At 64.2% G+C, this 11930-nt stretch overlaps 1 protein-coding gene across 2 annotated transcripts in view; it reads right to left on the bottom strand.

The window, feature by feature from the left end:
- Nucleotides 1–487: 487 nt before the first annotated feature.
- Nucleotides 488–11930, bottom strand: part of ACRV1 (acrosomal vesicle protein 1) — a 14680-nt gene continuing 3237 nt past the window's right edge. Inside the window, exons 1-4 of one of the 2 annotated variants that reach the window (XM_006140600.2) lie at nucleotides 5911–6192; nucleotides 2845–3330; nucleotides 2302–2421; nucleotides 488–733 (exon numbers count right to left, since the gene is read on the bottom strand). In XM_006140600.2, the coding sequence (XP_006140662.1) occupies nucleotides 609–733; nucleotides 2302–2421; nucleotides 2845–3330; nucleotides 5911–5953 (774 nt within the window). In that variant the 5' untranslated portion in view covers nucleotides 5954–6192 and the 3' untranslated portion in view covers nucleotides 488–608. Of the gene's footprint in view, nucleotides 734–2301; nucleotides 2422–2844; nucleotides 3331–5910; nucleotides 6193–11930 lie in introns of those variants that run through there. The other variant, XM_027772607.1, reaches the window with a different exon arrangement.

Consider the following 11930-nt stretch of genomic DNA (forward strand, 5'->3'; position numbering starts at 1 on the left):
CGGGGTCTCCTGCGCCCCAGGGCCGAGCAGGGCCGCATGTGAAAATGGTGTCTCAGTGCACACCACTGTGGGCCGAGTAGCACGGGGCATGGTGCTCATAGCCTGCTGAGGCCGGCAGGCGGCGTGGACTCCCACACGGCCAGTCGCATCTCAGACCTGGTGGCTTGCTTTCTCACTTTCCCTTTCTCTCTGGTCAAAATTAAAAAATAAAAATAATTCTTTAAAATAGTGAACTGGAAGACAAACCCGAGAGCCCGGGAGGGTGGGCTTCTGCATGTCACGGTAAGTTGACGACAGTGGCGACGTCGGATGGAAGGCGGGAGAGCAGAGAAACGCCCGGACAGCCGCCACCCTGCCCGCCTGCCCACCTGCCTCTGCTCTGCGCCCCACGTCGAGCATGTGGGAGACGCCCGTGTTTCTGCTTCACTGAGTCCGGCTGGCCTGCGGCTGGACACAGAAAGATGCCAGCCTGGAGCCCAAGTTCTCGAACCACGTGGGATTTATTGAAGAAGTGAGGGACGTTGAGGTGGAGGCGCTGGAGAGCAGGGGCGGGGGAGCTGGGCGTGAGCTGAGCCAGCGCAGGGTGGGCAGGGGGCGGGCACGGGCGTCTAGACCCTGTTACAGAAAGACTGGTTCCGGCAGCAGGCAATCTGCATCCTGGTCCCGTGGGAGAAGAGGTTCATGGATGGGCACATGTTCTCACAGCCCTGCACCATGAACTGCAGCTTCCCACCTGCAGGGGGCGAAGGCACGAGCTGCAGGCCCTTTGCCAGGGCCCGGGTGCCCGTGCCTGGATGGCGGAGGCCCGCGTTGCTTGTCCCGTCTGCCCGCACTGCCCCGCACCCCACTCTCCGCGCCCCGCTGCCTGCACTGCCCCGCGCCCTGCTGCCCGCTGCTCGCTGCCCACTGCCTGCTGCTCGCTGCCTGCTGCCCGCTGCTCGCTGCCTGCTGCCCGCTGCTCGCTGCCTGCACTGCCCCGCTGCCCGTCGCCCGCCGCCCGCTCCCGTCTAGCAATGCTCAGGATCAACTTGGAGGCGCTTCTTCTTGGTCCGCCATCACACTGCTGCCCTTCCTCTCCCTGCGACCTCTGCAGAGGGCTGGGCCTGACCCCCACCCGCCAGTGGTGCCCCAACCACGCTGCGTCTACACTGCATGTGCTGCAGACCTGGCACCCTTCTCCGGCCCTTCCACCTGTACGGGGCACTGCTGGCGGCACCTCGCCCTGACCCTTCGCACAGTGGCCCGCTGCTCGCCGACCCCCACGCGCCTGGCTCTTGTGTCCGACCGCTGGTGGCCCTCTCCTGCAGGCGGAGGCTCTGGCTCCCAGACATGGACGTCCTGGGGGCTGGCTGCCTCACGCCTTGTCTCTGGGTCCCTGGTGTGTTTCCCACCAAAAACCGTAGCGTTTCCACCTCTTCCCCTCGCCCTTCCCGTCAGGTGTCAGGGAGACCTCTCGCTCTGTTCTCGAAGTCCATGTGGATCACCCATCAGGCGCCAAAGGACCCGGGTATAGAGCATGCGTCAGGGTCCCCGCCTCAGCAAGCCCTGCTCCAGGGCCTTGCTCCAGGCTCTGCACAGTGGCCCTGTGGGTCAGGTCCTGCCAGCCGTCCCGCTGTGCCTCCGCCCTGTTCTGCACTGTCCTGACTGGGCGCCGTCCCCGTCCCTGGACTGCCATGCTGACGAGCAGTCCCCTTGGCCCTGGCTGTGTGCGGAGCCCAGTGGGCCTGGATTCGGTCCCCAGAGATGCTGGCTTCCCGGGTGTGGTGCTGCCCAAGCGCGAGGGCTTTCGAGTGCTGTTTGTAACCCTGCCCCAGTCGGAGGTGCCCCCGCCTCTGAGCGGCCCCACCTGCACCCTCACCGCCCCCGCCCAGCTCCCGCCACGCTTGCTGCTGTCACTGTGTCTACAGGACCTTGCACCCGGGGCCACAGTCTGAGCCATCCTCCAGGGGCCCGTGCTGTGTCGCGTGGTCAGCGGGACTGCACGGTGCGGAGCGTGGTGAAGGGGGCACACGGAGGACAGACAGACCACCGCGGCAAGCAGCGTGGCTCACCATGGAGGCCACCGAGACCCCTTCTCACGATGAGGAATGACAGAGGACAGCTACCCCGAAGGGCCTGCCACCCGCGGACACAGCTGGGGCGACGCCCACGCGGGGCTCACCCAGTGCCAGCGCTAGCAGGGATCGCGGGCCGGGCTCTTTCCCCGCACAGGAGCCCGAGCCCCGACTGGCGGCCGCCCCACTCCGGTTCCTGGGTCTACTCTCCGCCCTGAGTCTGAACCCCAGGCTCGGCCCCACCTACCTTCGAAAATCTTCTTCAGCATGCACTGCTGCGAGTTCTCCGTGGTGCACACGCCCTCCCCGCGGAGGCACTTGCCCTGCTCGCTCATGTATGCGCACACGTGGCAGTTCACTGCCGGGCCTAGGGCGAGCACGACCTCAGGCACCCGCAGACCGCTGCCCGCCCCGCCCGCTCGCCCCGGCCCGGCCCAGGCCGCTCATGTGCGAGGGAGGGGTGCCCTGTCCGATGTCCGCGGAGGAGGCGTGGCGGGCTGGCCGTGTGTGGGGGGGCTCGTTCTGGCCACGGAAGGGCTTCCCGCCCGGTCGCTCGGCGGAGCCCCAGCTGGGGGCCACAGAGTCCGTCTGCAGAGTGGGGCAGTGGGACCTAATGGCCGGTCCCCTTCCGGCCTGCCAGGCTTGGTGTCGTGAGGGGCCTCAGGAGTGTCCAGGCAGGTGTTCGAGAGGTGCCCACAGCGTTTCCTCCACCCCCGCCCCTCAAACCCTGTGTCCCTGGTGCGCCTCACCTCCCCAACCCCCAGTGGAGGGCGGGTGCGGCGGGGCTCACCTAGAGTGGAGGGCGGGGCCCCTGAAGGCTGCTCGCCTGAGGCCTGTTCTCCTGAAGGCTTCTCCGTCACAGCCTGCTCGCGTGACACCTGTTCTGCGGCCGGCTCCCCCGCAGCCTGCTCCGCTGCAGCCGGCTCCCCCGCAGCCTGCTCCGCTGCAGCCGGCTCACTGGCACCATTCTCGCCTGACGTGTGCTCAGCCAGGGCGTGCTCACCCGAAGGCTTTTCGCCCGAAGGCTGGTCCGACGCTGGCTCCCCGACAGCGTGCTCATCGGACGCGTGCTCCCCCACGGCGTGCTCGCCCGACCCGTGCTCTCCGGACCCGTGCTCGCTCGAAGCGTGCTCGCTCAAGGTGCTCTCGCCGGGAGCAGTCTCGTACAGGGCTTCGGCCTCCGAAGGGGGTGCCCGCGCCAGGTACTCCCCAGAAAGCCGCTGCGCGGAAGCCTGGTCCAGAGAGTCGGAGAATTCCTCGGGTGGCCCTAGGGCACCTGGGCGGGGACAGAGGACCAAGGACGGGTGAGGGCACTGCATGGCTGTGAGCGAGGCCACGGGCTCCTTACCCACTGAGTGCCCTGAGGCTGCAGGGGACAGATGTGCTTACCAAGGCTCCCTGGGGCTGAAGGGGACAGTGTTTGATCCACAGTGTCCAGAACTGCACAGGACCCGCCCGCCCACCACGCACCAAATGCACTTGAACGTGCCTCCCCGACACCACCGTTGGGAAATCACCCCCACATTCAGGTGGCTGGAGGCTACCCAGCCTCCCTTCTGTGAGCGAGGGGCAAGAGCGGGGAGAAGAGAAAACAAGCTCTTTTCTTTCTTTTTAAAAAAGAGGTATTTAATTAATTATTATTTTTATTTAATTTGCCATATGGCACTTGTGTTCACCAAAGAGAGAGACAAAAAATGGCAAAGGGGGCAGCAAGGGGCTTGTGGTTAAGTTGCTAGACTTCCACTGGTTCACCGCGGTTTGAGCCCAGACCTGGCGGCTTTCTGACTTGCCCCTCTCTGTCCTTATCTTGTCAAATTAAGTAATAATAAATAAAGTTGAATAAAACAATTCTTTTTAAAATTTTTTTAGAAGTTTTTGCTACGGAGTGCGTGTGTTTGCCAGAGAGACAGAAAGCGAGAAATCACCCCCCGGGGGGCAGGCCACGCCGCAATCCCTTCCCCGTTCTCTCAGGATCTTGGGCACGCACGCACAGGCGCCTGGTCTGAGTTTAAGCCATCCAGTCTGGGACTTGAACCGCGGTCGACTACATGGGAGTCCAGTGACATAGCCATCTGCTGGTCCCGAATAAAACAATTCTTTTAAAATAAATAAATAAATAAAAAAGGTGAGAAAGCCAGTTGCCAAGTCTGGGACTCAAACTGTGGCCAGCCCTGGGGAGTCCAGCACCTTAACCATCGTGCCTCCTTCTGGCCCCTCAAGGACTTTTCGGGGGCTGCGTCATTCTAGCCTGCACTGAGAGTGGAAGACTTTAACGGGGAAGCAGGACAAACTGTAAGCCAGATGGCAGACGCCCAGCGGGCCCTCCGCCGTCAGCAGGAGGAGGGGTCGCCTTTATCTGGTCAGCTGGTCCTTTCTCACACCCCTCACACTCAGCTTCGAGGCTGGGGACTGACAGCAGGCCCTCCAGATCCAGAGGTCCAGGTCGGAGGGGCATTGTGAAGTGGCTTGTTGCCACGGTGCCCACGGCCCTGCCCCGCCCCGCCCCTCCCGCCCCGGGGAGGGCTCCTCCAGCTGGGATCGGAGTTCCCGTGAAGACCAGGGCTTGCGTGGGGCTTCCACCCCCCTCGGGGTTTGCTATAGGCTGTGTGCTCTCTGGAGAAAGAGAGAAGTGAGAAGTCACCTCCAGGGGCATGGCCACGCCTCAGTCCATGCTCCTGTCAGGACTTTTGGGCACACCCGCACACATGCCTGGAAGGTTTTTCAAGCCACCGGGTCTGAGACTCAAACTGCAGACAGCCACGTGGGATCCAGCTCCTGGACCCCTGTGGCACCCGCTGGCCCCATGTGGCCTCCACGTCAGCGGGAGGGGACACCGCTCAGGCCAGCTACTGCTCTTGGGTCAGCCTGAGCGACCCTGCGGAGGGCAAGCAGGCACGAGCGTGTGGCTAGTCCCAGCTGGAAGTTAGGAGTGACCGGGTCCCCGAGTAGGGCAGGCCACCGTCCTCGACAGCTTCTGCAGACAAGGCCTGGGGTATGGTGGCAGGTAAGAGCCGGGACGCCTAGGAGACTGGCTCTAAAATCCTGTCATAAATTGATCAACTCCTAATAGTTAATACAATTCTCTTTTTGTAAAAAGAATTGTTTTATGTAACTTTAATTTGACCAGAGAGGGACAGAGTGAGAGAGAGGGAAAATGAGAAAGCAAGCTGCCAGGTCTGGGACTCGAACCACGGTCAGCCACACGGGAGTCCAGTGCCCTTAACTATCACGCCACCTGCCAGCCCCGAGGGTTAGTGGAACTGTGACAAGCTGTCACCGATGGGAAGGTGGCTTAAAGGCACCTGAGAACCCAGCCTGCCCGCAGTGTCTGACCGCCACGCCCCCGAGTGGCACCCTACCACCTGAGGCTGTGTCCACGGTTCCGAGTTGAGTTGTGAAAGTCTAGCAAAATAGAAAGCAAAGCCTCTGAGAGCGAAAGCCGTGGAACTCTCTTGGCCACCTCACTAGGAGCCCTACGCCCATGGCCGTCTTCCCCGTGGGAGGCAGGACGGGCCCGACCTCCTGACTGGGGGCCTCGGCCCAAGCCCGGCTGTGGTTGCGAACGGCTTTCTGGGCACGCCACGCCCCTTCCCACGGATGCTAGGGCCGCGAGCACCCTAGCTGTGAGTCCCAGGGACAGACCCCGCCTGCCCCTTGGCGCAGGGCGGCAGGAGCAGCACTGAGGGCCGGGCGAAGACCCCCGGCCACAGCCGCTCCGGAGCATTGGCCCTGCCAGCCGTGCCCAGCTGTGCCCGCCCCTACCCCGAGGCAGGGTGGTCGAGGTGGTCCGGGTGACTGGGACCCGGCTCATCTTTCCAGGCCCGAGACCCAGGAAGAGGCCCTCGGTGAGGCTCACCTCCGGCAGAGCCGAGCAGACAGAGGCTGAGCAGCAGGAGCATGCTGTGGGCCGGGCAGGACACCAGCGCTGCGAGGACACTGCGCAGACACCCCAGTACTGAGCAGCTCCCGGGAGCCCTAGAACCTCAGGGCTGGCCGCTGCGCTCACAAAGGCCTGCCTGTGACGTCGTGGGGCCCGCAACGGTGGCCCTTAGCAACCACGGCAGACCACAGCGAGGCCCAGTCGGGCCACCCTACCTCGAAAAGAGTAAAAATAAAAATAGCCAGGACAACACACAACCGCGTCTCAAAGACACCTGCTCTCTCTCTGTGGTGCCTTGGCCGGCCGGCGCCGTCACAGTCAGGGCAACAACCCGATCCGGCCGGCTGAGGGCTCGAGCCCTAGACTCAGCAGCTGGAAAAGACTGGGCGCGCGTGCCCAGACCCTGCGGACAACGAGCAGGGACTGGCGTGACCACCCCGGGGCCCCCAGGTGCTGTCCGTACGGTGTGATGGTGGCTGTGTCCGTGCGGCTCTGACAGCCCCTGTCGGCCCGTCGTGCCCTGGAGGGCTGGCCCCCACAGGCAGTGCCACTCGGGGCTGGCCGGGCATCCAGGTTGGCTTTGCCAAGTTGGAGGGAGAGACGGGAGGGAGGGAAAGATGGGGCTGGGTTGACGCTGTTCTCTGCCACTGTCCACACTGGGTTTCCGAGCCTCGGGCTGGCTGCCGAGCAGGCAGCGCGGGCCCACGCCAGTCCACAGTTCCTCCCCGTGGGGAGTGGGCTGGGGCAGTGTGGGATGGTGCTGGCCCCTCTGTCGCTGACGGAGCAGGGCGAGGGGCTGTCTGCACCACGGCCAGCACGGTGCTCCAGGCCGTCCCGCCCGCCTTCCCACCCCGCCCCGCCTTCCCGTCCCGCCCGCCTTCCCGTCTCTCCGTTCTTTTTCATGAAGAAGGAGAAGCCCACGGTCCGAGGCCGTCCTCTGGGGCGGCCACGATATGGCCAGAGGGCAGGGTCTCTGGCAGGGCTGCTCTCCCTCTCTTCTCATCCGGTCGCTTTCCTCTGTCCTCGAGGCTGGCTTTCGAGTGCTGGCCCAGCCCCCTAGGTTGGCTGTCCCTAGACTAGGCCTGCCCTCCTCCCTGAGCCCAGCAGCCTGGCTCTTCAAAGCCAGCCCCTGCGCCCCTGACACCCCATACAGACGAAGAAGACGCGTGGCCACAGAGACGCCCGTGGCCCGCAGAGCTCGAAGCTGATGCCCACGGTCGGCTGCCGCCATCCCCCGCCACCGTCCCTGGGAGCCGGCCTGTGTTCCGGTCCCAACGCGCTACACGAGCCAGGCCGTCCCTGTACTCTGTGTGGCCTGGCTCGAACTGAGGGGCTGGCCCAGAGTCCCCTCACAGGTCACAGCTAAAGCAGAGACGGAGCCCTGGGGAGGTAGATGGGAGCGTCCTAGGTCCTGTGGCTAAGACCACAGAGGGGCCTTTGCAGGGGTGAGACACAGCGAGCCTCGCTCAGTGCCCGGAGCAGCCCGGAGCGGTGGAAGGAGCTGTGCGTGGAGCCAGGGCCGAGGCGGGCTCACGGAGACCAGCACAGCCCTGCAGGAGGCTCCGGATGTGGTGCTGGCGGTGCCTCTCCGCCCTCCTCCCCTGCGGGGCCTGCCTCGCCTTCCTCTCCTCTGCTGTGCCGCTCCTCCCAGGTCCTCGTGCCTCTGGCCTCCGCACTGCTGTGCACCGAGACCCTCCCATTTCTGGGTTCAAGGAGAATCCAAGCGGGCCAGTCTCTCACCGCCGTCCCTGGCACAAACCTCACGTTGGAGGGGCCGTGGACAGCGCATGGCTGTCGAGCCTGGGCAGGGGCCGCAGGTGCAGAGCACCCCCCAGGTTTCCTCCAAGCTGGGCCGAGGGGCACCAGAACGGGCCAGCCACTCCACCTGCAGGCTGTGGCCCACAGGGGGGCCCCCACGCGCGCCCAGCCACTCCACCTGCAGGCTGTGGCCAGCAGGGGGCGTCGGCCCTCTCCAGCTGTCCTCGCAGCTGCCTCCTCCTCACCCTGCTGTCCCTCCCTCCCATCCCCTGCCACCTTGTCCCAGGCTCCATCCCAAGCCTCCCACACACACATGCACACTCACGCAAACTCACACTCGCACACATACCCACACACCCACTCACACACACACTCACACCCACCCACTCACACACACTCACACCCACACACACACTCACATCCACACACACCCACACTTGCACACTCACACCCACCCACACACACTCACACACACTCACACGTGCACTTGTTCTCTGAAACTGCAGGTCTGTGTTCTTGGCCCCCTTTTTCTGAAATGCTCTCCACCTCGTCCCCCTGAGGAGACACTTCCCTCCTGAGGATCTGACCTCTCTCCTAAGGAGAACCGAGCACCCCATGGACTCATCACCCCACAGCCCTCCTCCCGCCAGCTCCAGGGGCCCCGCCACGGTCTCGTGCTCAGAGCGGCGCCCGACCGCTGCACCGGCGAGGCCAGGGACTACTCCTTGGGCCAGCCGGGGCCTGGAGGCTAAGGCAGGTGGACCCCACGTGGCCTACGGCAGTTTGGTCCCAGACTCGGGGGCCTGGAAGGCACACCGGGCACGTGTGTGTGCAAGCTCTGAACCTGCGAGGGCCAGAAAGTGCGCTGTGTGGCCATCGGGGGTCCTTGCGCCCCTCTCTGTCGCCCCCTGGGGAGCACACACACTTCCCACCAAATGTAAGAAAGGAAAGGAAGAAAACGCTTTGTCTCCTCTCTTCGCGATCACCACCCACTCGCCAGTCTCCCTGCATCCGCCCGTCAGGTCTGCCCGCCTGCCACCTGGCACCCCAACCACGATTCAGTGGCCTTCCCACACTGTCTGGGCCTGCGGCTCCATGGCCGACAGGTCATCCTCATTCCTGCACCGGTCCTGGGTGCTGCCGCACCTGCTGCCCCACACAGAGTGCCGCTGTGGCTCCCGCTCGAGCCCTCCTGTCCCTGTGCACACCGCCAGCAGGCTTCTCCTTGACCCAGGGGACAGACGCCTCTGGGCTGGATTCTGTCGCCCTCGGGACTTAACTGCTCTCTGTTACCAACCTGAAATGAGGTTGTCTGAGCCGTTTCCCAGCACACGGAGGACACCGGGCTCCTTGTCAATTACATGGAGCCAGCAGGTGTGTGGTGGCTAAGGCACTGGATTCCCATGAGGCGGACCGCAGTTCAAATCCTTGCGTGTGCGCCCAAACTCCCAAGAGGAGGATAGAGAAGGGACTGTGGCGTGGTCACCCCCGGGTGGGGTGATCTCTCACCTTGCCCTCTCTCCGTCTCTCCCCACCAAGCACACACACCTATGGCAGAGACCTTACAAACCTCCAGTCCCTCACCTTGCCCAGCTACTCTCGGCCTCTCCCTACAGGCTGAGGCTGCCGGCCCTTTCTGCATTCAGGTCCTTCCTCTGGCTGGGGCAGGCTGGGCCGCCTGGGACTTGGGACCTGGGGGACGGTGCTTAGCGGCCGCCTAGTCTTCAGGGTACAGCGCCCTCCAACCGGCAACGGTGCCTACTTTGTCGTTAAGTGTCTTTTGTGCGACAGGGAGCATTCCGACAGGGCCCGCCGCACGGCAGTCCTCCCGCACCCTGGCCTTCCAGCCAGCCAGGGCCGCAGGGGACGTGGCCACTCAGGAAGACATGGACAGAGCCCGGGCCTCCATGTGTGTCTGGGGCCTGGCCGTGCTTCCAAGCCACCAGCCAGCGTTCTGGGGCGTGCCCCAGAGGGCAGCAACTCAGTCCGATGGTTGGGACACCAGGTGGCTGCATCCTCCTTCGTCTGAGAACCTGTCCTGCAGCCTGGGTTCTGGCCCACAGAGGCCTGTCCTGGACGCTCCAGCCGTCCCCCTCCTGGCTTCTGCCTGACGGCGGCGAGACCAGCCCAGGCCCTCACACTCTGTCTCAGGAGGCCACCAGAGTGTGCTCATGGCACGCTCAGGGGAGGATGGCGGGACAGCTCTCTGGGGCCACTCAGGGCCAGCGGGAGGACCCGAGGTGCTTGGTCCCCTGTGCTCAGGGAGGGCAGCTGAGAGCGGCCCTGGCTGGGGCATGGGGACTGTGTCCCCTGGCCCTGGACTCTATTTTGGAGGCCCCTGGGACCCCTCAAGACTTAGTCCCACTGGCAGAGGGATGAGCTATGGAGTCTGCAGACCCGGCTTGTCCTGCCAACTCTGTCACCTCGTCCAGATTGTGTTCTCAGCTCAGCGGACACATGGACAGCTGCCAAGTGAGCGCTGTGTGCCACAGCCCCGGCCCCCACCCGCTGTCGATACTGGTCACTGTCTCAGGGCCAGGGGGAGGGTGACAGCGAGGCCTCTGTCTCAGAGGGTCCCCAGTTCTAAGCTGGGAAAGTGGATGCAGAGAGCAGGGCACCCCTTGCTCGAGGTCTCGTTGCAGGGCTGCGTAGGGCTGAGGCCAACTGTACGGGACATCGGGGTGATCAGTGCTGGTGGCCCTGTTGGCCAGGTGCACAGACGAGTGACAGGCTGCCTCTGCTAGGGGATGACCAGGCCTGCACGGTGGGATGGCAGCTTATCTATGTGCATGTGGGCTTTGTGCGTCTGCAGGACACGGCTCGATCCTGAGCAGCGTGGATGCTGGTTTGGGGGAGCCCAACCAAGTCCATGCCACCCGCCCCGCCAAGACAAGCTCGAAGGGCACATCAGTGAGGGTGGGGGGGAGAGACGCTGCCCCGAGTCCACACCGGTCCTGGCCAGCTGGACAAGACGCACAGCTTCCGCGGGGTCACAGGACACTGGAAGCCTCAGGGCTGGCTGTCACCTGCCTAGGGGCAGCTCTGTCAGAGCGCACAGGACAAGGCAGAAAGACCAGTTTCCAGTCTCTGCAAAGGTCTTACAGACGGCTGGCCGCTTTCTCAGCTGGTCAGGTGTGGGGGGCGGGGCTGGTGGCATCTGTCAGGACTTAGCAAGGTTACTGTCACGCTAACGGCCACTAGTCCAGGGTCAGGCTCCACCTCACGCGAAGGAGGTTTCTGTGAGACTCAGGAAAAGATAGATTTTCCCAAGGTTCAGATTTTTTCTCAGTTTGCTATAGGGCACGTGAGCTCACCAGAGACACAGCGACAGGGAGAGCAAGAAATCGGCTCTGAGAGCCGGCACTCCAGCCACTCTGTCGGGGTTCTGGGCGCACACACCAGTGCCTGGGTGGTTTTCAACTGCCGGGTCTAGAGCTCCAACCATAGTCGGCCATGTGGGACCCAGTGCCTTAACCTCCACACCTGCTGGCCCAAGTGTCGCTCTGTGAGGCCCAGCACACTGTTGTCCCTGGGTCTCATGTGGCCTGGTTTCGGGACGTCTGTGTACCTGGACCTCACAGCCTTCTGGCCACTAAGGCAGACGGGCCCGCCTTTGAACCAGGGAACTGATGGACGGGCCCAGGGAAGCACAGCTCGTGGGGAGGGGTGGAGCGAGCAGTGCAGGTGGGCAGGGCCAGGGGAGGTGATGAGGTCTGACCCATCCTCAGCTCCTCCCAGCCCTGGGCTCAGTCTGTCCTTGCTGGCCTCCAGCTGGGGTCCTCACAGCTCGGTCCCGCCCTCCACTGCCCCGTCCTGGGCCGAGATGGGCATCGGAGGTGTGCACCTGCTGCTGCTGGGGCTGTGGGCACAGCTGGGCTTGCTGCAAGGTGGGGGCAAGGACAGCCGCTCCCTCCAGCCCAGGCCCTTCCTGCCTCCTCCCTTTCACCTGGAGCTCCTCGCAAAGAGCCCTGGGGGAGTGGGAGCCGAGTGGACAGGGAGGGTTCTGTGCAGAGAGGGCAGTCTCAGCCTGGGCCTCCCAGAACAGCAAAGTTCTGTCTGTCCTGGGGTGGGGTGGGCAGCGCTGGCCCAGTGGAGCTTGGGGAGCCTCACCTGCTGCCTCTGCCTCCGCAGCCCTGACCTGCCTCAAGTGCGGCCGGGTCGGCGCTGACGGGGCCTGCGAGACTGGGGAAAGCCGGTGCCGGGCTCTGGCGGGGCAGCGGTGCTTCCTGAGGAAGGGC

This window comes from Tupaia chinensis, unplaced genomic scaffold, assembly GCF_000334495.1.
Source record: "Tupaia chinensis unplaced genomic scaffold, TupChi_1.0 Scaffold000037_4, whole genome shotgun sequence".
NCBI lineage: Eukaryota > Metazoa > Chordata > Mammalia > Scandentia > Tupaiidae > Tupaia > Tupaia belangeri.